General features: G+C 32.2%; 1 protein-coding gene and 1 long non-coding RNA gene across 5 annotated transcripts in view; one reads left to right on the top strand and one right to left on the bottom strand.

The window, feature by feature from the left end:
* Positions 1 to 21,301, top strand: part of LOC306653063 — a 287,321-nt gene that overhangs the window by 233,633 nt on the left and 32,387 nt on the right. The gene's annotated exons all lie outside the window — the stretch shown is intronic.
* Positions 1 to 21,301, bottom strand: part of LRRC9 (leucine rich repeat containing 9) — a 99,527-nt gene that overhangs the window by 32,467 nt on the left and 45,759 nt on the right. For 2 of the 4 annotated variants that reach the window (XM_079125790.1, XM_079125791.1), the window contains exons 17-24: positions 19,198 to 19,317; positions 13,049 to 13,240; positions 11,678 to 11,803; positions 9,548 to 9,682; positions 7,958 to 8,135; positions 6,087 to 6,307; positions 4,685 to 4,807; positions 499 to 629 (exon numbers count right to left, since the gene is read on the bottom strand). In XM_079125790.1, coding sequence (XP_078981916.1) covers positions 499 to 629; positions 4,685 to 4,807; positions 6,087 to 6,307; positions 7,958 to 8,135; positions 9,548 to 9,682; positions 11,678 to 11,803; positions 13,049 to 13,240; positions 19,198 to 19,317 — 1,226 coding nt within the window. Of the gene's footprint in view, positions 1 to 498; positions 630 to 4,684; positions 4,808 to 6,086; positions 6,308 to 7,957; positions 8,136 to 9,547; positions 9,683 to 11,677; positions 11,804 to 13,048; positions 13,241 to 19,197; positions 19,318 to 21,301 lie in introns of those variants that run through there. The other 2 variants (XR_013761618.1, XM_079125792.1) reach the window with 2 other exon arrangements.

Raw genomic sequence — 21,301 nt, forward strand, 5'->3', positions numbered from 1 at the left:
TGGTTTCCACAACGAGCTCTACACTCTGGCAACTGCAGGCTGTAGAGTTATTAGAGAGGATCTGGGAATCCATGTTATCAGATATCTGAGGCCTGAACAAAAGAATACTGCATTCATGTCTATTATATGTCTTTGATGTGATTAATAAGTTGCAATTTAAAGTGTTATAGAATTTTTAAAATTAATTTTGATCTTTATGATTTTCTTAACTAAAATACTGAATTCTTGCTAAAAAAAATGAGAAAACCTAATAGGTTTGGTTGAAAAGAAAAAGAAGCATAAAATCCAAGAAAGAAATTGATATTTGAAATTATAGTCTTACATAATAAAAAATTATTAACTCATTTCAAAGGATGGTATAGTTAGCATGAATTTTGGTATGGGGTTGAATTATTGGTTATATTTAGATAAGATGTATAAATGTATGAACTTCAGAAAAATAATAATAATTACATATTTAATAATAATATCAAAAGGTAGCTAATAAAATGATTATACCTTATGGATGATGAAGTCCAATTTAATTCCTGCATTTGGGTAAAGTTTGAATGTCCTTGTCGTTCTGTAATCATGTCAGAAGTAAGTCTTCCACCAAACAAATCTTTTGCACTTTCAGTCTCTGGTGGTTCCTATATAGGACATTAGGAAAGTAATGTCTTCGCTTACAGATGACTAAATCACATTAATTTTCTGGATTCAGGTAAAAATGGAGTGGATTCATTTCTGTCTCTTCTTCCCACTAAGTGCAGGTAAAACCCCTGCACATTATATATTAAAAAACATAAGAGTACTAAATGGTGCAGAGAAGAAGGTAGACTAGCTAGGGATCTTGAGACCTGAAGAATGATAACCTGGCTTTTCTTTTTGCCTCATTTATGTCATTCTGGGTGCTGAAGAAACTAGAAATGCAGAAATATCAATAATAGAAAATAAAAGAAAGTCCATGACAGGGTGTGGAAAAAAACACTGTCTTCTCTAATCAAAAAAAATAGGGTACTGGAAGCCTTGGAAGACAGAAAACATTTAGACAATATAGGTCTACTCCAGGTGAACACCAAAAAATAAACTGTAGTCCTAACTCTGTTCCCACCAAAAAAAGCAAAATGGACTGCTCTGACTTGGTCAGCGGTAACAAAACACTCCTCTACCATTCCGCTGCTGACAGTCAGCCGGGACTTTGATCGACTCCCCTCACCAAAAAAAAAAAAAAAAAAAGAAAAAAGTATTACTGCAGACCACATGGTGAGCCTGGATTCCCAGTTCTACCCAGAAATAATGAGGTTTCTGTGGAGCATTAATGAGGTATTCCTACTTCTTAGCCAGGATGAATGAGTGGAGGTCTATGGGGGACAGTAACCAGGGGTCTCTTCCTCTCCTACCCAGAGTAACTCAATGGAGGCCTGGTGGGATGTATGAACTTCTACTCCAGTCTAGCAGTTAATTAAGAAGTTCACCTCAGATTATCAGCAGAAGTCAAGTGGGGGAACTTGGATTTCTGTCTCTGACTGACAACAACAAAGTAGTGGTCCATCCTTTTGCTGGTACAGTATAAAGGGAAGTTTGCTAAAATAGATTTAAGAAGAAAATTTGAACATAATACCCAATATGTCCAAAATAAAATAGAAAAAAGCTCTCATCATGCCAAAAACCAATGAAATCTAAACCCAAGCATGAAAACACAATCAACAAACACCAACTCCGAAACAACAGAGATAGTTGTAATTATCTGACAAAGATTTCAAAGAAGCCATCACAAAAATGTTTCAACAAGCAATTATGAATGTATTTGAAACAAATGAAAAAGGTTGAAGCTATCAGCAAAGAAGAAGAAATGAAAAAGATTGAAATAGAAATTTTAGAACTAAAAAACACAATAGACAAATAAATGCAATGAAAATAAATGCTCAATAGAAGAATGAAGAAAACAGAGGATAGAATCAGTGAAACGGAAGATGGAATAATAAAAATTACTCAATATGAACAAAATAGAAAAACAGCAAATAAACAAAAACAAAATAAAACTCTCTTCTTACCATTGGATTCATACAAGAAGAGAAGAAACAGGTGGGGCTGAGAAGATATTTGAAGAATAATAGCAGAAAATCCTCCAAATCTGGCAAAAGATATAAACCTACAGATTTAAAAAGCTGAGCAAATCCAAGAACAGAAAAATTCCCCCCAAATTCATGCAAGGACACATAGACACAATAAAAATCATAATCAAATTTCTGAAAACTAATGACAGAAAAATTATGAAAGCAGTGAGGGAAGAGTGAAATTTTATCTAAAAGGAAAGAACAATTTGAATGACAGAATATTTGTCATCAGCAACCATGGAACAGAGAAAAGTGGCATAACATTTTTCAAGTGGTAAAATAAAATAATTGTCAACCCAGAATCCTGTATCAAGAGAAAATATCATTCAGAAATGACAAGGGAAATTAAGATATTCTCAGATGAAAGAAAACTAAGCAAAGCATCATCAGCAGAACTACCATAAAAGATGGCTAGTGGAATTCTCAACAAATGAATGGAATTCTGGAGTACCAGGAAAGAAGCAAGTACAATAGATTTTCCTTCTTGAGTTTTCTAAATTATCTTTGTTTGGTCAAAGTAAAAAGGGATATCTGATGTAGTTCTCAAGTATATACAGAGAATATATTTAAGATAATTATTAACATTGGAATGGAAACAGACTTGAATGGAAGTAAGATTTCCACTCTTCATTAAAACTGGTAAAAATTTCAATACCAATAGAGTTCAATAAATTATGTATATGTAACTTAGTACTTAGAGCAATCACTAAAATGTCTATATAAAGAGATACACTAAAAACACTATAGATAAATAAAAATTATAAATATGTTCAATCACCTCATAGAAAGGCAAGAAGAAGAAAACAGAAAAAATATATAAGAAACAAACAGAAAATAAAAATAAAATGGCAAACAACCCCTAACATGTCAATAACTACATTAAATATAAATGGCCTATGTTAATCAATCAAAGATAAAAATTTGTAGTAATAAAAGAAAAAGATTCAACTATCTTCTGTCAACAAGAAATTCACTTCAAATATAATAAAACACAAAGGTTTAAAGCCTTTCAACAAGTAAAACCCAGGACCAGATGGATTCTCAGCCAAGTTCTACCACACCTTTAAGGAAAAACTAATGCCAATCTTCCTCAAATCATTTCATGAGGCAGAAAGGGAGAGTACACTCCCAAATTAATTTTATGAAGCATAATCCTGATACCAAAACAAAACAAAGACACATCAAGAAAAGAAAATTATAGAACGATATCTCTGATGAACATAGGTTAAATTTCCTAACATATATGTTTTCTGAATATATTATTTCCCTACTCAAAACTGAATGCATTCCTATTGTTTCTTATTTAATGTCTAAGTTCTTTCTTCAGTCTAGTCTTCATGCAACATTATTAATTCATAAATTTAAATTATACCTCATTTTGCAAAGAACTTGTGGCAGTTTACAGGAAACATAAAATCAAACAGTAAAATGCAAATCATAAATAATGAAGACTAAGACCAAGAACAATATTAAGTTAAAATAGGTAAAAACCAGGGTTAGGGACAGAGAGACTATGAGATCCTAATCAGTTATAAATTTGGGCCTGAGCTTTTAATTGTCAAAGTGAGAAAAAAAATAGTTGAATATTACTCATTATGAGTGAGAGAACAAAACTTTTCCTAAGAGGCAAAAAGTCATTTTCTATACTAAAGTACTAAAAGTCCTTTCTCATGTGGGTCTTCAAAGGAGGTCACAGGGAGATAGCAAGAAATGATTTTCAATATCTTTTAGAGCAAATGCAGTACTAGTTTCATAAGACTATTTTACAAAAGCATTCCTCAATGAAAGCTAACAATTAAATAAAACCCAGTATACAAGACTTTAGAGAATATGTATTTATTGCAGTGAGACTGTTTTAGATTCTCCTTTCTTTGGAGGACACTTTAAGAAGGAGGAAAGGGATTAGTAATCTTTTTAGAGCACCTTAGTACCAAATAATCATGAACCATCTCTCAATTTCCTAGAAAACTGTATACATTTTATTGACTAATGGGAGTTGGCAACATTATTCATTATTTCATTATTTTATTCTTCACACATTTGTCATGCATTTACCCTGTCCTATGGAAATCCTAAGCCCCATCTTGCTTCTTATAGAAGCCAAGTCTCCAAATGTTGCTTTTATAGTCAGCCATGAATTGTTTATTTTACTTTTTTAAAAACCATTTACTAGTAATATTGCCATACTACACTTGTTCATTCAATGTTCCTTAATTATTAACAATTATATTTTTCCAAAATATGGGAAGCTATTTTTAGGTCTAAAAAAGATGGTAAGGCTCCAGAGCATAGCTTTTCTATCCTGTTCCATAAAATTATGCTCTTTACTTTTTAGACCTTGATTTCCGTGGATACAAATGTAAGTATTATCTTCCCTCCCTTTCCATCTCAATTTAGACAATTAAAAATTGGTCAGATGAGAAAATTTTTCAAATTCAGATCTAAAATGAGTTTTTGGAGGCTGAGATTTTAATAAGCATAGTAAGTTTTGGTATGCTAATGATAAGTTAGTGTTCTAAATGATTATGGCCTATGAGTATATGAATTTGCTGCTTGAACCAAATGCTATGAGTCATCAAACAACTTACAATTGAGATTCCATCCAAAGCTTTTAGTTCTGGAAGATGAAATATTACAAATAATCGGTAGTTTTCTTGATTCCATACAATAATGTTTCCATACATGTCTAGAATGACCAAGTTGCATAAACCCTAGGTAATAGAAGATATATGTCATACCCCAGAAAGTTTTTTTTCCATTATGAGGTTAAAAACCCTTGAATCATCTATAATTTTATAGAATTTGAGTGTTTTTAGGTGTACCTTTAAATGCAAGGGTTACCTTTTCAGTCTGCTAAGGTATATTTTTGTGCAACATTTTCATTGATATATGTTATCTGATCAGAATCTTTTTTAGGACACTAGACATATTTTTTTCAATGGTAAAGGCTTAGAGGGGAACTTTGATATCTTTTAAGACAATATGTTTTGTTTATGTAATAATGGCATATTAAACGGTATGTATGTGTATATACAGATATAAAAGGAATGAAAAGACACTGCCATTTGAAAAGAGCTAAAACTGCAGTGTTTTTGCTTTCTGAGAGGGTGGCAGAATACAACTTAAGGGAAAATGTGCTTTCTTACTTTATGAGACATTTAGATATGCTGTGAAGGAAGGACTCCTAGCAGGGTAGGACAGAAGTTAAAACAATGGGAAGTAAAATTTCTCTGCATCATAATGGTAAAATGGCTTATTTTGTGGCTAATATTTATTAGGTTGCTTTAGAAGTTATTTTGTGGGAATAGGATGAGGAAAACGCTGAATCTAAGGAAAACCAGGGAATGGACACAGATTTTGGTGGGAGATAAAGTCCTACAACATGTATCAGCAAAAGGAGAAGCCAGTGTAATACTCCCAGTGGTAGAAAGTGGCCATTGAACTTAAGATGAAATCATCACACATTATATTTGCTGTGGATTCCCATTCTGTGCTGTAAAAACACTCCATTTCTTCCAAACCTTAAGTAAAGTCTGTTACACAATAGTCTTGAATTAGTTATTCCTTTAGGGGAGTTAAAGAGAACAAATCTGAGTAAGAGTGAAAAAAAAAATTGGAACTACTGGTAAGAACAGAGAGATAATCAAGAACTGTGCTGACAAAGGAGAATGTTAAGGAATCCTACTTCCAGAAACCAGGTTGGTCAATCCTTAGAAATACTGAAGAAGGCACTTGTTAAGAGGAATGGGTTTGGGTTCTCTTATTGAAGTATTAAAATAAAGTTACCAATTGGGGTCATTATGGTTACACACACATATGATTACACATGTATACAAAATGAATGCAAATGCATTTTAATAACCCTTATTATTCTCATTTTAAAATTGTTCCACATATTTTTCTATATTTTTCAAATTCTGTACAGCTAACATGTATTGCTTCCATAGTATGAATTAATGTTTTAAAGAAACAAGTTAATACCCCAGTTACCTTTAAATTGTAGATCTCCTGATTGAGAGCAATATAGTTATTGCTTATGTACAATTCAATTAAACTAAAAGTTTTTTGTAAACCACCCAATGAAGTGATTCTGTTGTTCTCAAGAGAAAGGGAGTGAAGATGAAGCATGTTATCAAAAGTATGCTTTTCCAAACCAGTCAGAAGATTATTATTTATGCTGAGGCGAGTTAATTTAGTTAGCTTGGAAATGCCTAGAAAAATAAACAAATTAAAAAAAAATTCAGACAGCACTGAAAGGTGAATTTAAAATAAATAACTGACTAGTCTTTTTTTTTTTTTTTTTGCAGTGGTGGGGATCAAACCCAGGACCTTGGGTTTGTGAGGCAAGCACTCTACCAACCGAGCTATATCCCCAGCCCACCTGTTATTTTACTGCTACCCCGTATCTAAGTTCAAAGGGCTTTTAGGATTCTGTAACCATACCTGCCTTTACTTTTGTTTCAGAATGAAACTAAAATAAATAAAATCCCATTTCAAACATCTAATTCCAATTTTAGATTTCTAAGTAGATTCATTTTTCTTAGGTGTTAAGGAAAAGCACCACATAGCAAATACTTAAATTACCCATCAAATAACCTTAAAATAATATAATTAATCAGGACTTTCATTTTGAAGACAACACAATGATACACAAAACTCTCAATAATTACCTAGCTCTCATTTTAAAATATTAATGTAAGAAACTAGAGTACAACCCTGGAAAGGATTACTCATTATAGACTCACTGAATTTAAGAGAATCATTTAACCTAAGTTTACCATGGTATGTTCAGAAATGCTCTAAGATAGAGTTTAGAAATGGCTACTCTCGCTAGAATCTACCCCCGTGTGACCTTATACTATAGGTACTTTGTAATTGTAGGCAAGACAGTTCAGTTTAAAGATAAGACCTTTGGTGTCATAGTTGGTTTTAAATGTATCACTATTAGTTTTGGGACCATAGGTAAATTATGAAACTTATGAGTCTCAGTTTCCCTCATCTTTAAAAGGGACATACTAAAATCTACTTCTAAAGGGTTGTGGAATTAAATGTAGTGATTTTTGGAGAGAAAGAATAAGAGAAAGTTGTTAGCAAGCTATAGAAGTTTTCTTTCAATTTCTATCCAGATTCAAAGCAGTAAAGGAGAATAAACATAAAGCTGTCAATAAAGGAGTCAGAAAATATAACTCAGAATATTCTAGAACATTCCCTCTAAACTCTGGATTTTTAGCTGCAGATAAGCATAAACCCAAATGAAGTGAAGAATCTAGGAAATCTGAAGACAGGAATTGTCTCTCCTATTCTCTGTGACTCAGAAAAATATGTTTAATACTGAACTTTAAAAATTCAAATAAAACATATTATATTGGTTTCATTATTGAGATATTACTAAAGTTGCTTAATTGTACTTGTATATGGATCCATCTGAAAGGTTATATATAGTACATTTGATTTTCATTTTATAGTAAATGTAATTATATTTGTTGAAGTCTTAAAATTTTTAAATACAACCTTAATTCCATATTTTACAAAATTAACTGTTTTAGCTTTTCAAAATATACATCATTTATCATTTTATTCAACTTAACAGATATTAATAACTCCCTAGGTAGTATGTGCTAAATAATGGCACAAAGGAGAAGAAGGCAGAGGAGGTCAAAGTCCACCTGGGCTCATTGTGCATAGTATACTTTTTGTTACAATTTCACTTAATAGGTATTTAGAATATCTGCTGCAAACCTTCCTGGAACTTCTCTAGTGATCTTGCTCTTCAGAAATTCTGTCCCGAGTGTCATTAATTTTTTTACTCCTGCTGTTTAGACATTCACATTTTATGACTTCAAAGTTCTCAATTACCTTACCTTCTATCTTTGAGATGCAGTTTCCATCTAAGGTGAGCTCTTCCAAGTTAATACAGGATTCCAAGCCTTCCATTTTAGTGAGATTATTATTGCTGAATGATGCCCATTTCAAATTTTCCAATTTTTCTAAATTTGTGATTTCAAAGAGATGTTGTCCATCTAAATTTAAGGCAGTTATCTATACAATAATTCACATTATATGTTACTTCTGAATCTTGTAAATAAATTCAATGTTATAAGATAAAAAATAGAACAATAGAATTCCAAATTCCTTCAGAAACTAAAAATATTGTGAAGTTCTTAATTTACAAAAAAATAAAATTTGATGGGACTATAAGTCCCATATTACATATTAGGGACACTGATGTGCCAGTCAGATTCCTCCTGCAGTGAAGGACTTGTCCCAGCTGTGGGAAGTGCTACTGGCAGAAAACCTTTGGCTGTCAGTACCTCTAGGACTACAGAGAGAGTTGCCTTGCCTAAGGTCACGCTCCTTCCCAGGTTGGCCCATTTCCAATGATGAAGATAGATAAAGGCCTGGGCATCTCGGCCCAACATGGGAAAAATTTAAAGGGCACCTCTAATTCCAGGACACCCCATGGAGTTGACCAAAGTTGCCATTGTGCCTCTACTACAGCTCAATATCAGCATATATTCCATGATAAAAATAATGCCACTATTATCTTCTATTTTCAAAGACCCTTCCTTAGCCAAGTTTATATTTTTGGCAAGTTTTTTTCCTTCCTTAGCCCAGTGTGTATCTCTCATGTAGGCTCCAGAAAGGACTCTGCTGAATTCTGTTGACCTTTTGTAACAAGATACTGTTAGTGCTCTATGTCCTTTCCCTTACCTTGGCTGAATTCCCACCCATTCTTCTATCCCCTTGCCAAGACTCATGATCCCTTATCACCCAAATTTTGGCTTGATCTCTGTCTCTAATCCTTTAAAGTCTGCTGGTCGATTGTGACATTTCATCAGAATCTATCCTTCACTTTGCAGCATACCTTTGTTCTAAATCTCTAATTCTATGGTAACAACAGTCAAATTCTATCACAACAGTGACATCTATTCATCACTTGACCTTTTTAATGTTTTGGAATGTAATAGATTTATTACCTTTTTTCTAATAATAACATTGTCTTTATTTTTTCCAACTTTATGAAGTATAATTATCAATTTAAAGTTGTATATGTTTAAGGTACACAACTTCATTTGATCTGCATGTATACATTGTGAATTAAACACTGCATGATCTCAAATATACATGGAATCTAAAACAGTCACACTCATGGATGCAGAGAGAATGGTGGTTGCCAGGGGCTTCGGGCAAAGGGCACAAAGTTTCAGTTATGCAAGATAAATGAATTCTGTAAATCTAATGTACAATATTGTGACTAAAGTTAAACGTATTGTATAATACACTTGAAATTTGCTAAGAGGGTGCATCTTAAGTATTCCTTCCTTATTTTAATTCCTCTCTTTCAATTTTCTTCCCCTTACGTATCTATGCCCTCTATGATAAACCAAGACTGACTTACAACATCAATTTAAATTAAGCTTTATATTAAGTTTTATAGAATTAACCTTTACCTTCAAGTACCAGTTTCCACTCAGATGTAAATGTGGTCCAAACTTTGAAATCTGTGTCAGAATTTTGGCAGAAGGCCATATGCTAAGTATCCGTGGTCTCTCCTCTTTAGTACTAGAATGACGTAAGATAGATAGCTAATAAAATAAAAAATGTGATGAATAAAAGAAATAGTTCATTTACATATAGTTAAAAAGTATTATTTCTTAGGTAAAATAAGTGGCATGATACATAATTTTAAAACAGGGCACTTCATTTGCCTTAACATATTTTTAATATCTAGATGTATTTTTAAGTATTCATTTTTTAATTTTAGCAAATATTGAACTATTAGAAGATACTATTTATAAAACTTTGAAGAGAATTACTATAATACAGACACCAATATAATCCAGTCATTAAAGCAGCTTGCGAGTTAGAATATTCCTAATACCCTACAAGCTCCTTGTCATGTTAGGATGGGCCAATTTTTTATCATCTACCATTCATTTGCTTGCTTTATAGGCTTATGTTTATGCCTACAAACAATATATCATTTAGTCTTGAATATATTTGAATCTTATGAAAAACTGAATAATTTAGTTTTTCTATGACTTGTTTTGTTTGCTCATTTTATTCATGAGATTTTATCTGTGCTTCTCTACGTAGCTGTAGTTCATCTATCTGTCACTGCTGAATAGTATTCCCTTAATGAGTCTCCTGCCAGTGAACACTCAGGTAGATTCAGTATCCTTGCCTTTTTGAACACTGTTATCATGAATATTCTTGTGCTTGTTTCCTGATACATACATGTAAGAGCTCTTTAGAGTATATGTCACTAAGTAAAATTGCCAGACTGTGGTGGGTGGTGTGAGTGTGTGTGTATAACAGCATCAAATTGTACCAATTATAATGGTTACTTTATATTTTTGCTGAAAGTTGATATTGTCAGCTTTAATAAATGGTAGGTCATTGTAGTTTTAATGTTCATTTTCTTGAACATTAATGTGGCGAAGCATCTTTTCCTAAGTTAATTGGCTGTTCTGTTTTCATCTTCAGTGAAATGTCTGTTCAAATTTTTTCCTCATTTTTCTGTTCGGTTGGTTGTCTTTTCCCTTAAATATTCTGGATATATAAAGAATATCTTTTGACACTTGTGTTGCAAATTTCTTTCCCTAGAATGTAGGTTGTTTTTTTTTTTTTACTTTCTTTATGGTATATTTTGAGAACAAGACATAACAATTTTAACTAGGCAAAGCCAATCTTTTATGGTTTATGTTATTTGTTTCTTATCTCAAAATTCTTCCTTAATTCAAGGTAATAATAATCTGATATTTTCTTCTAAATTATGGTTGGTTTTGCTTTTTGCACTGAAGTCTTTAATGTACTTTTATCAAATAGCCTCTTACCTGCAAAGGTAGCTGTTATTTATCAAGTTTCCACAGCTGTATGGATCTGTTGCATCTTTATTCTGTTCTGTTGGTCTGTTTGTCTAACTATGTTAATATCACATTGTCTTAAAAATTTTTAGTAAACTGATTTCTGGTAGACCTAATTCCCAAGTCTTCAGGAGTGTTGATAAGATATTTTTTTTATCACCAAATATTTCTTCCCTTCATTTTGAATAGATCCAAAGTTAAACTTTACATTAAGGAATTAATATTCAAGTACCCCACAAAAAGTAAATAGCTAGATAGAGTAGTGATATTTAGGAGTTTGAAGCTATTTTGGCTAAAATATAGCATTCTTAATCTGGATAATATAGGTATTTTCTCTCTCCCCTCTCCCTGGGCTTGTCTGTCAAAACTAACCAGATAATTCACTAAATGCTTTCTCAAGGCCTTTAACCCTAACCTCGTTCTCACAAATTAGCTTTTGTAGGCTCTAGAACAGACTCTGCTAAGTTGAGGTGACTAAAAAATGACCCCAAGGTATTTGTGGGATTGTGTGCAGGGCTGTATCAAAAGAGTCCATACAACCAGATGGTATTTAAATAAGGTACCTATGAAAAGAAAATAATCAAGTGGTATAATTGTTACTATTTTTTAATTAATATGGTAAGAGGGAATATAAAATCTTAATGACTAAAAATAAGTATGGGAAATATTCATATGTTCCAATAGCACGGGAAATATTAAACAGTAAAATCTAACCTGAGTAATTTTTGTTCCAGTAATAAATTTCATAGCTGCTGTTGTTTCTTCTTCAGAAATGATTTGTCCATCTAAATGTGTAAGAGTCTTTAATCTGCCAATGACACTCAGCCTCAATGTGGCTGGCTTGGGAAAAATAGTAAAAAGTTAATTTTCACAAAATATTACATAGGTTATAACATAGAAGGAAGCATTTCTTCATTTCTTTCCACATAATTCAAAATTATCCATCTCCTTGTTTCTTACATGTATCTAAAAATAAAGGCTTCATTTAATTCTTTAAATAATAATTGAAATTAAATCATATTTAAGAGTTAATCTGTTTTGTTTGCAGGTGGATGATTCTACTTTTATGAAGGGGAGAAGTCCCATGAACTTTTGAAAATTGGCTATGTTGAAAAGAGTTAAAAGAACAACTGCAACGAATCCTGTTCATCTAGATCAGCAGTAAGCTAGTAAGCTCCATGTGTGATTCAATATGGATAGTTAGCCCTTGACATCCAATTTGGCAACAGGGAGATTGTTGTACTGTGATCATTCAGAAGGTCTACTTTGGCAAAAGAAAAAGATTCAGTTTTGCGAGTTTAAAAGAAGAAATACAACAATATAAATTCAGTAATATAGCCAATTTAATAAATGAATCACTCTTCAGTCCCCTTCAAAAAGTTGAACACACACATTTCAGAGGCAGAGAAAGGAAGATTCTTGAAATTATGAACTTGAGCCTTATTTAAAATATTTTGAGATACCCTTATATTTAATCACTGAATATTGAAATTACATATTTTCATGATGATAAAATATAAAGTTCAATCACATTTCATCTTATAATTTAAGACTTCATTTTGCAATTTTATGAAGAGAGGTGATTTCTGGACCTAAAATAGAGAATAACACAAAATCCAAAGTATAATTGTAAAATATTTTTCTCAAACACAGATTAGGATAAATTACATGTCAAACTATGGTTCCTCCTTAATAGTATACTTCTTTCACTGTATCATATTATTTTTGGTTCCTGTGCCTCATTTAGTAGGGTTCTGGCACACAGCCTAATATATTCTCTGGTTGTGTTCAGAAGCCAGTGATGTCAATCATTCTTAAAGCAATAATGCTTTTAAACTGTTGGAGGTTACGAAAAAAAAAAAAAAAAAAAAAAAAAAAGAAAAAGAAAACCCTAACATGAAAGTATAGCCTTTTCTTATGGTAGTATTTGATTAATTTCATTACTACACTAAATTCAACCTATGAAGGATTTTAAGTCTAAGAAAACAAAGATAGTTTTCTCACTTCTGGCTATTATTGAAAAGTAAAGTAGTGAGAAAATGGCTTCAAAGTGTTTACTTTTTCAAAAACATGTCTGTTGCATACCTTTTGCCATGGATTATGTTGAATGTTAAGAGTGAGAAGGCTTGTAGTTTGTTTACATAACACATTTATTTCATCGCCAGATTTTTTCAGTTGATTCCAGCTCAAGTCTAAGTGCTTTAGTTTCATCAGACCTCTAAATCCTTCAAGAGTTATCACATGGTTGTGACTTGCATCCAAATATTCAAGGTTATACTGCAGCACATACAAACAGAAGTGATGATCAGAATCATGGTTTGTATTTATATTATCTCTTTTCTCTGGTTCTTTAAATGCCTTGCATGCTTTCTTATAATCCTCATAGAAAACAGACACAGTAGTTAAACTTCAATAAAGATATCAATATGTTTTTTTCTCCTAAAGAACTACAGGTATTTCATTTCATAGTAATTCTCTCTTAATTCACACTGACTCTTGCAACATAGAACAGTAATATTTGCTTTCATGGGCGAGAAGGCAAAAAGAAACAGGCAAGATAATTTGTCCCCAGCAAATAAAATATACTTTTAATAAGGCAGCTTATAATGTTGAACTCAAACTGGTTTTAAAAGATTCATCTTCAAAGATAGAAAATAAACCTATTAATTTGATTCTGTAATTTTCTTTTTAAAATGTTTACAACTTTAAGAATTATTAATAAGAATTTTTATTATTTATTTTATTTATTTGGTACTGGGGACTGAACTCAGGGGCACTCGACCACTGAGCCACATTCCCAGCACTGTTTGTATTTTAATTAGAGATAGGGTCTCACTGAGTTGCTTAGCGCCTCACTTTTGCTGAGGCTGGCTTTGAACTCGAGATTCTCCTGTCTCAGCCTCCCCAACTGCTGGGTTTACAGGTGTGTACCATGGTGCCTGGCTAATAAGAATTTTTAAATCATAAAAGGAACACATATTCTCTATTGGGAATTTGGAAAAAACGGTAAATAAATGAAAACAAAAATAGAAAGCATATATGATCATATTGCTCAGAAAGAACCACTGAAAACAGTGTTTTATATTTTGTACACAAATATTTCTTCCTACATAAAACATATATATTTATATCCTTTTAATATTTTGGCACATCATTACATATTCTTCAAAATTATTTTTTGAGACCGAATATAATATGTAGATTATTATACTTGTTTTAAACATTCTATAGATATTTTCATGTTTCTAATTGTTGGCAACACTGCAACGAACATCAGTGAGCATGATGACACCTGAACTGCAACTCTGAAATTTTTTCAGAACAGATTTTTAGGAAGGGGATCACTGGTTCTAAAGGTCTCTGTATTCTTAAGACTAGATATGTGATGCCAAATAGCTTTCAAGGAAGTTTGTACTAATTTTTTTTCTAGTAGTAGTATATGAGAATTCCCATTTCCTCAATACTCAACATCCACCTGCCAAATAAATAATTCATGTAGTTTAATAGCAGTAAAGTTGAACATCTTTTCATGTTTACACTAGCCATTTTAAAATTCTTTTCATTTGCTTATTGTTAGTCTGACCTTTGGTTATGTATCTATTCAGATATTCATCTTGCCTATAAGAAATCTCTAAGACTCTTTACATATTTGTGGCAAATAAAATTTGCTTTAAAGGTATATACTTGTCCAGATCCAGATCAACAAAGAGATAAAGAGAACTGTAAGAAGTTATTTTGCAATGTATTCATAAAAATAAAAATAACATTAATATAAATTTAAAATGAACTTGACTTCTTCACAGTTTAATTCAAACTTTTTTTTATTTCAATATAGAGTTAATCAATCCTTTATTAATGCTAGTTTGTATTGGTGGAATAGCACTTATAGTGGTTCAGGTTTTAAGAGTTGAATACACAGATCATCAAGACTTAAATAAAAAATTCTGGAAACTAAATAGAGTTACTGACTTTTTATTCTCATAAGTAAGCATAGTAAAACAAAACAATTTATAATTTACTATCATCATTTCTTGAACAAAAGAATATCTGTCAGTTAAAAAGCACAAAGGGCATAAGCTCCAACAGAACAGTCTTTTAAATAAAAATCAATTTATTTTTACAAAAAAATTACTACATGACTCTTCCCAATTTGCATCATATTTGTCCCACACTTGCCTTCTGACTAGCATTTGGGAACCATACTTCGTTTTTGTATCCTCAGGAACTTCATAAGTATACATGGAATGGTATTTTCAGTTTGGAAGTAGTGTTTTCTGTTTTAATATATTTTGTGCCTCAATTAAAAAATCTCTTTTAATTTACAGTACAGTTAGTCCAATTTATAAATATTAAAACCCACAGCACCCTATTTAAATGTTCTTAGAAATCTTGATTCATTCTCTAAAAGTATACTGGCTATCTCTAGATATCAGGAAAACCTGCACAACAGATTTCTTATCTCAAAAGATAATATGTGAGAAGTATCATTTCGATAAAAAAATTAGAGATAAGTTTGCAATTAGCTCTTCATATTTGTCATTCCCTTGTCAATTCCAACTATAATGGAGCTATTTTCAGGGAAATAAATGTGTTCCCATTCCTGTCTCTTAGGAACTCTTCTGTCCTGTTCACTTAGGCGAGTGAATGATAGATATGCAGCTTAGAGTACTGTAATTTACCTAATAGAGAACACCTTGTTTAGAATGCTAAAATAGTGTATATAAACTATATAGTGTCTGTATTATTTTCCATCAACTATGAAGCCCTATCCTTATCCATTGTATAAACAAAGTCTTAGGTTGGTTAAATTGGTTCATAAGGGAAGGCTAGAATGATGAACACTGTAGCAATACATGTACTTCTTTCAACCTAGTAGAACCAACTGAACTCATTTATATGAGAAGCATGCAAGAAGATTGTGGAAACTGTATACATTAGATATATGCTTAATAAAATTATAGTAAAAATGAGATATCCCAAGGCAAATTACAAAATCAGAAGAAGATAGGAATTATAAATAAGTTAAGTCATAACATTTTACAATATTAGGATAAATATAATTTATATAAAACACACAAATGAATTCAATTCTTATTTGAGAATATAGAGGTAGTGGAAGCCTGTTTTCAATCTCTCTGAATCTCCACATAAAAACAGAGCAAATAGATAAAAACAAAATCCCATGACAATATAATAAAACTACCTGACTACGTACTCCATTAAGTCCCAAAAGAAATTAATAGAAATAAATGACTAACAACCATTAGACCTGCATCTGCATGGTTCCTGGACTTGCTGATTTATTTTTGTATCTTAGATACAACTTTCCCTTCTCCAAATTTTCCTGCAAATAGGCAAATGGATCTAGAGATTGGACCAGACCCAGGTTCTATTTTTTTGGGAAGACTAATGTTTGACAAGACTGTAGGAGGCACATAATACTTAATTTTCTCATTTTTCTGATGCCAGAAGCTGTTATTGGTTCATTGATAATTCTATACTTAATTCTCATCACCAGTCCTTATGTTGGTATTTCTCCAAATATTTTGGTTATCTGAAATATTTTCTATTATAGGTCCTTGTAAAGGCTGTGACAACAAAGTCTATGAATTGATAGGGAACCAATTAATTATCTTGAAAATTGGCAATTAAAGGTAAATAATAAAGCATCTTTTCTTTCCACATGAAGTCTATTACTGGGTAATGAAATAATAGGTTAGGGAGAAATGTCTCTTTGTAAAAATAATCAATTATGATGCCCAATTCTTCCAAATGAAAAAGCAAAGATACAATAACACCATTTTGTCATTTCCAATCCATTAATTCATTAATGGATATAATCATTAAGGAAGGCATGTACAATTGTATCTTAAGTCAATCAGAAGGGTTAAAGCTATGGGAAACTCTGGGTCAGAAGGCCCAAGTATTTCTACATATAAACAAGGTAGAATGTAATGGGATAAAAGGAATACCTTTAAGAGAAACTTAAAAGGCATAGTAGAGTGATTTCTGAGTGGTGAGTATGTTTGTTGTTAGCCTGCAATTTCTGTTGTATATGTTGCAAACTGCAGCCTCTGAAATAACAGTGTTATTATAATAATAAGTTATGTTACAAATAAAATAACTAGATGCCAACAACAAAAAATATAGTACATTTTTTACAATGACAAAACCAGACTATATACAGGGAGGGTGGTGCACGCCTATAATCCCCGAGCTACAAGGCTGAGGCAGGAGGATCACAAGTTCAAAACCAGTCTCAGGAAAAGCGAGGCACTAAGCAACTCAGTGAGACACTGTCTCTAAATAAAAATACAAAATATGGCTGGGGATGTGGCTCAGTGGTTGAGTGCCCTTGAGTTCAATCTCCAGTACCTCCACCCCACCCCACCAAAACAACCTCACTATTGTGCTAGGGATGTACATGTTGGTGATAGAGCTATCTGGAAAAGATTCAGGGAGAGGATTACTAAAGAGGTCAAGACAATTGTTCTTGTGGGGAGAGGAAGGGAAGAGACACATACAGGGTTTTTTGTCCTAGGTAGCAAAATTCTATTTATTAATCCAGGTCTGGTTATGAGCATGTTCGACCTTACAACAAGCCATGCATTTGTAGTATTTAGTTTTCTGCATCTGTATTATTGAACAACAAAAAGATTTTTAAAATTATACATATGTACCCATATAGAGTATCTTTTCTTTCAAGACACACATTAGATACTCAGTGTTTGAGATGTCCATATCTAGTCACTTTTGCTAATCCTAAAATTAAAAAATACCACTCGGGCATAAAATGTACACACTTCCTTTATCTGTGAAATGACCATGGTAATATTAATTCAACATATAGGCCATGAAGCTGACAGATAACAGTCACTTTTGTGTGGCAGAAGCATAAAGTCATTTTGTGAAATAAATTCTGGGCAGCTTGTTAAGCATGATAGTCATAACCTTTGGAATTGCCAGCAAGGCCACTAGAAATAAATAAAATATGCTGACAATCTACATGTGGTGTGGAACTTCTATTCTACCTTTCTATACTACCTTTTTCCTCCTTTGCCTACTGAACCCAGACTATCGGGTTCTACTTACTTAAAAGGAGTCAGTTCTACCAAAAGAAACAAGGAAGGGGGCCAGCAAGCAAAATAATAGCTGTCAGCAAAATGGCAGAAGCAGCAATGAAAGGATTTTATATGTGAAAGAGGTAGAGAATGAACAAGATTTGAAAATAATATATTCTGAAAAGTATGTGACTGATCTGAAACCCAGTTAAAAAGGGGGCACTGAATTGAAGTTCTGAAAACACATATGTAATTATTTTTGTTATGTGATATATAACAAGAAAAACAAAAGTCAGACAAGATTTATGCCCATGACACAGACATTATTGGATTTGTCTATGATATATGAGAAGGAAAACACAAATCAAATAAGATCTGTGCATGTGACATTCAGGTAGAAAAGACAGAAAAAGAGAAATAGCAACCTGGATAATGAACAGATGAAAAGAATTGACAGCATGAGATGTGAAGTAGTAAACTAGAAAGTGAAGAAGATAGGACTCATAAGAAGAGTGAGAAAATAAGGGCAGAAGGAAATGGAATGACACACACCAAAGAACATTTTAAAAATGAGTCAATTTATTTTGATATATTGGTATGTTTAATTTAAAGTAGCTAGATATCAGCTAAGACTATAGATGTATTTTTCGTGTGCAAATAAAATCTAAATCTAAGATCTGTTTTAGAGAAAGCACCATAATGTAGTGAATGTGTGCTTTATTCCTGATTTAGGCCATATAATCTTGCATGTTGTATGTATGAAGTCATAGTTACAAAAATAATTTATCCTTTAATTGTTCTACTTAAATGTTTCAAAAGGACAAAAAACTTTCAAAGGACAGGTTCTTTTTAAAATTATTTATTCCAATTTATCATTTATTTATTTTTTGCTGCACCAACAGTTTTTAAAAAAACATTAAATTGACAAATCAAGTTTAACTATATTCAAGGTGTCTAGTTTAATGATTTGGTGTATTATATACTGTGTGATGACTATTATAATAAAATTAATTAGCACAATCATTACCACCCATGTGTATTCATCTTTTAAGTGAAAGTTTCTATTCTTAGACCAATCCTTTCATTTTCCCCTCCCCCCAGGTCCTGGTAACCACCATTCTACCCTGTGCTTCTAAGTTTGACCTTTTTAGATTTCTAAAGGAGAGTTCTTACCAAGTGGTATACATCATCTAAACAAGTAAATTCATTAAAGCTAATATTCAGTTTTCGAAGTCCTGTTAATTTAGAGAGATCTCTCAATTTACTCAAGCTGTTTCCATGTAGATTCAGACTCTGAAATAAAATAAAAATTAAAAAATAAAAGAGATTACATTCTAAGTCATACTGTGACTATCTAAATGGTTTAGGACAATTACTTGAATCAATGTAACACAAAATTAAAAAAGCGTTTATTTTAAATAACATTAGGAAAATCTCAATAAGAAAAACTAATCTAATATATGATATTAAAAGGTAAAAATAATTTACAACAGCATCTTTGGACCTGGTTATTGACTGATATGATTTCCCACTGGTTCTAGGTTTATCAATGATTGGCATGAAATTCTTCTTAGGAAATAGTTTAATATATGTGCTAAGATATTTATCAGGGATGATCTATTTCTCAGACTGGAAAGTGAACAAGGGAGTTCTCAAGATTTCAGGTATCAGATAGGAAACCTCACAGCAAAGAGATGGCAAGGAAACACCTTCATGGAAGGAAAGTACAAGGAAGACACTACATGGATCAGCGAAGAAAGGGTGAAGGTACCAAAATAGGAACACAGAACATCAAAGAACATGGTGGGAGAACATCTAAAAAATGCTTATGTCAGATTTTGTCCCAGACATTCCCTGTATGTTTTATCCTAAACTTTATAAAAATGAATGCTTTAACATTTTTAAATTTAGGGAAGATCTTGATGCCTACATGGTTTTCTGTCTATTGTGAATGTCATCAAGTTAAGACTATATTTATGTATAGTCTACAAAATAAACAATGGCACAATTAAATGTATTAGTACAATTGACTATAGTATTCACAAGTGAGTATTACAATAATCAAACCAGGTGTCTATACCCAGTCATCTGCACTCATCACCATGATATTAAATCATTAAATTCCTCCAAGAGAAAAACAATTAAATTTCAAATAGCACTCAAAACTAGTGTACTCAAAAACAGCACTCAAAACTAAAATTGTGAAGAAGGGTCAATTTATGCAGATATCATCGACGATAGGATCGATCTACAGACATCTTATACTTAACAGTACTGCAACTGAATTCGTCTTCCTTGAATCTGCCTGGAAGCTTGTGTTTTCATTCTTAATTGAGTTTTATCTATTGATCACCCAATTACCCCTTTTGTTTATATACATTTGATTTTATAAATATTTTTCAAACCTCCATTCCTACCAGTGTGTTAGTATAGACTATTATTTCTCTTTTGAAGTACTGCAATGGGTTTTCACTGGATTTCCAAACCTCCAGTCTTACTTCGGATAGACTCCACCAGCTTCCAAGAGAGTTTATTCCTTATAAAGAAGAATCTAAACTTTTAAATTGGCTTCCAAAATCCACACTAATGTGACTACAACCTCCTACTCTTCCAGTCTCAGCCTTATGTGTTTTCCTTGAATTCCAACCTCTACCTTGACCTTCCACCATCACATTATATATCCTAGTCACCCTGAATTTCTGTGTTCCCTGATGACTCAGTATCTTTCAAAACCAAGTGCCTATAAAAAGAGTATTTTCTCTTTCTTGAAGATGTAAACAACTACATTTCCTCAAAAAATACGCTCAAAACTCACCTTTGTGAGGCTCTCCCACCAACTCCAAGTTTCCTATATTTGTTTACCCATCTATCTCTTCTACTAAACTGATGTTACTGAGGCAAGGAATGATTTATTCATTTTGAACCCCTAAAGCTTGCCTCACTGCCTAAAACATAGCAAATCCTCAGTAAATTATAGGTAAACAAATCACTGCAAAAGCCAAACTTATAATTGAGAACTCTATGTTTCAGGGGTTTTTGTTTGTTTTGTTTTGTTTTTGATATGTCTTGAGGAGACAAGTTATTTCTACATGACACCATCTTACTATGTTTACAATGACGGCACAAAGGAAGAAGTGCCAAGGACTATTGGTATCTAAATCTTCTTTGTTAATATCTAATATTCTTACTAGAAGACATGAGAATTTCGCTGACTTTCAAGCAGCATAGGCAACGTTAAGAAAAAAAAGCCTATCTATTCATATGTTATGGGTGTTGA

Source organism: Sciurus vulgaris, assembly GCF_902686455.1.
Source record: "Sciurus vulgaris genome assembly, chromosome: 2".
Lineage (NCBI taxonomy): Eukaryota > Metazoa > Chordata > Mammalia > Rodentia > Sciuridae > Sciurus > Sciurus vulgaris.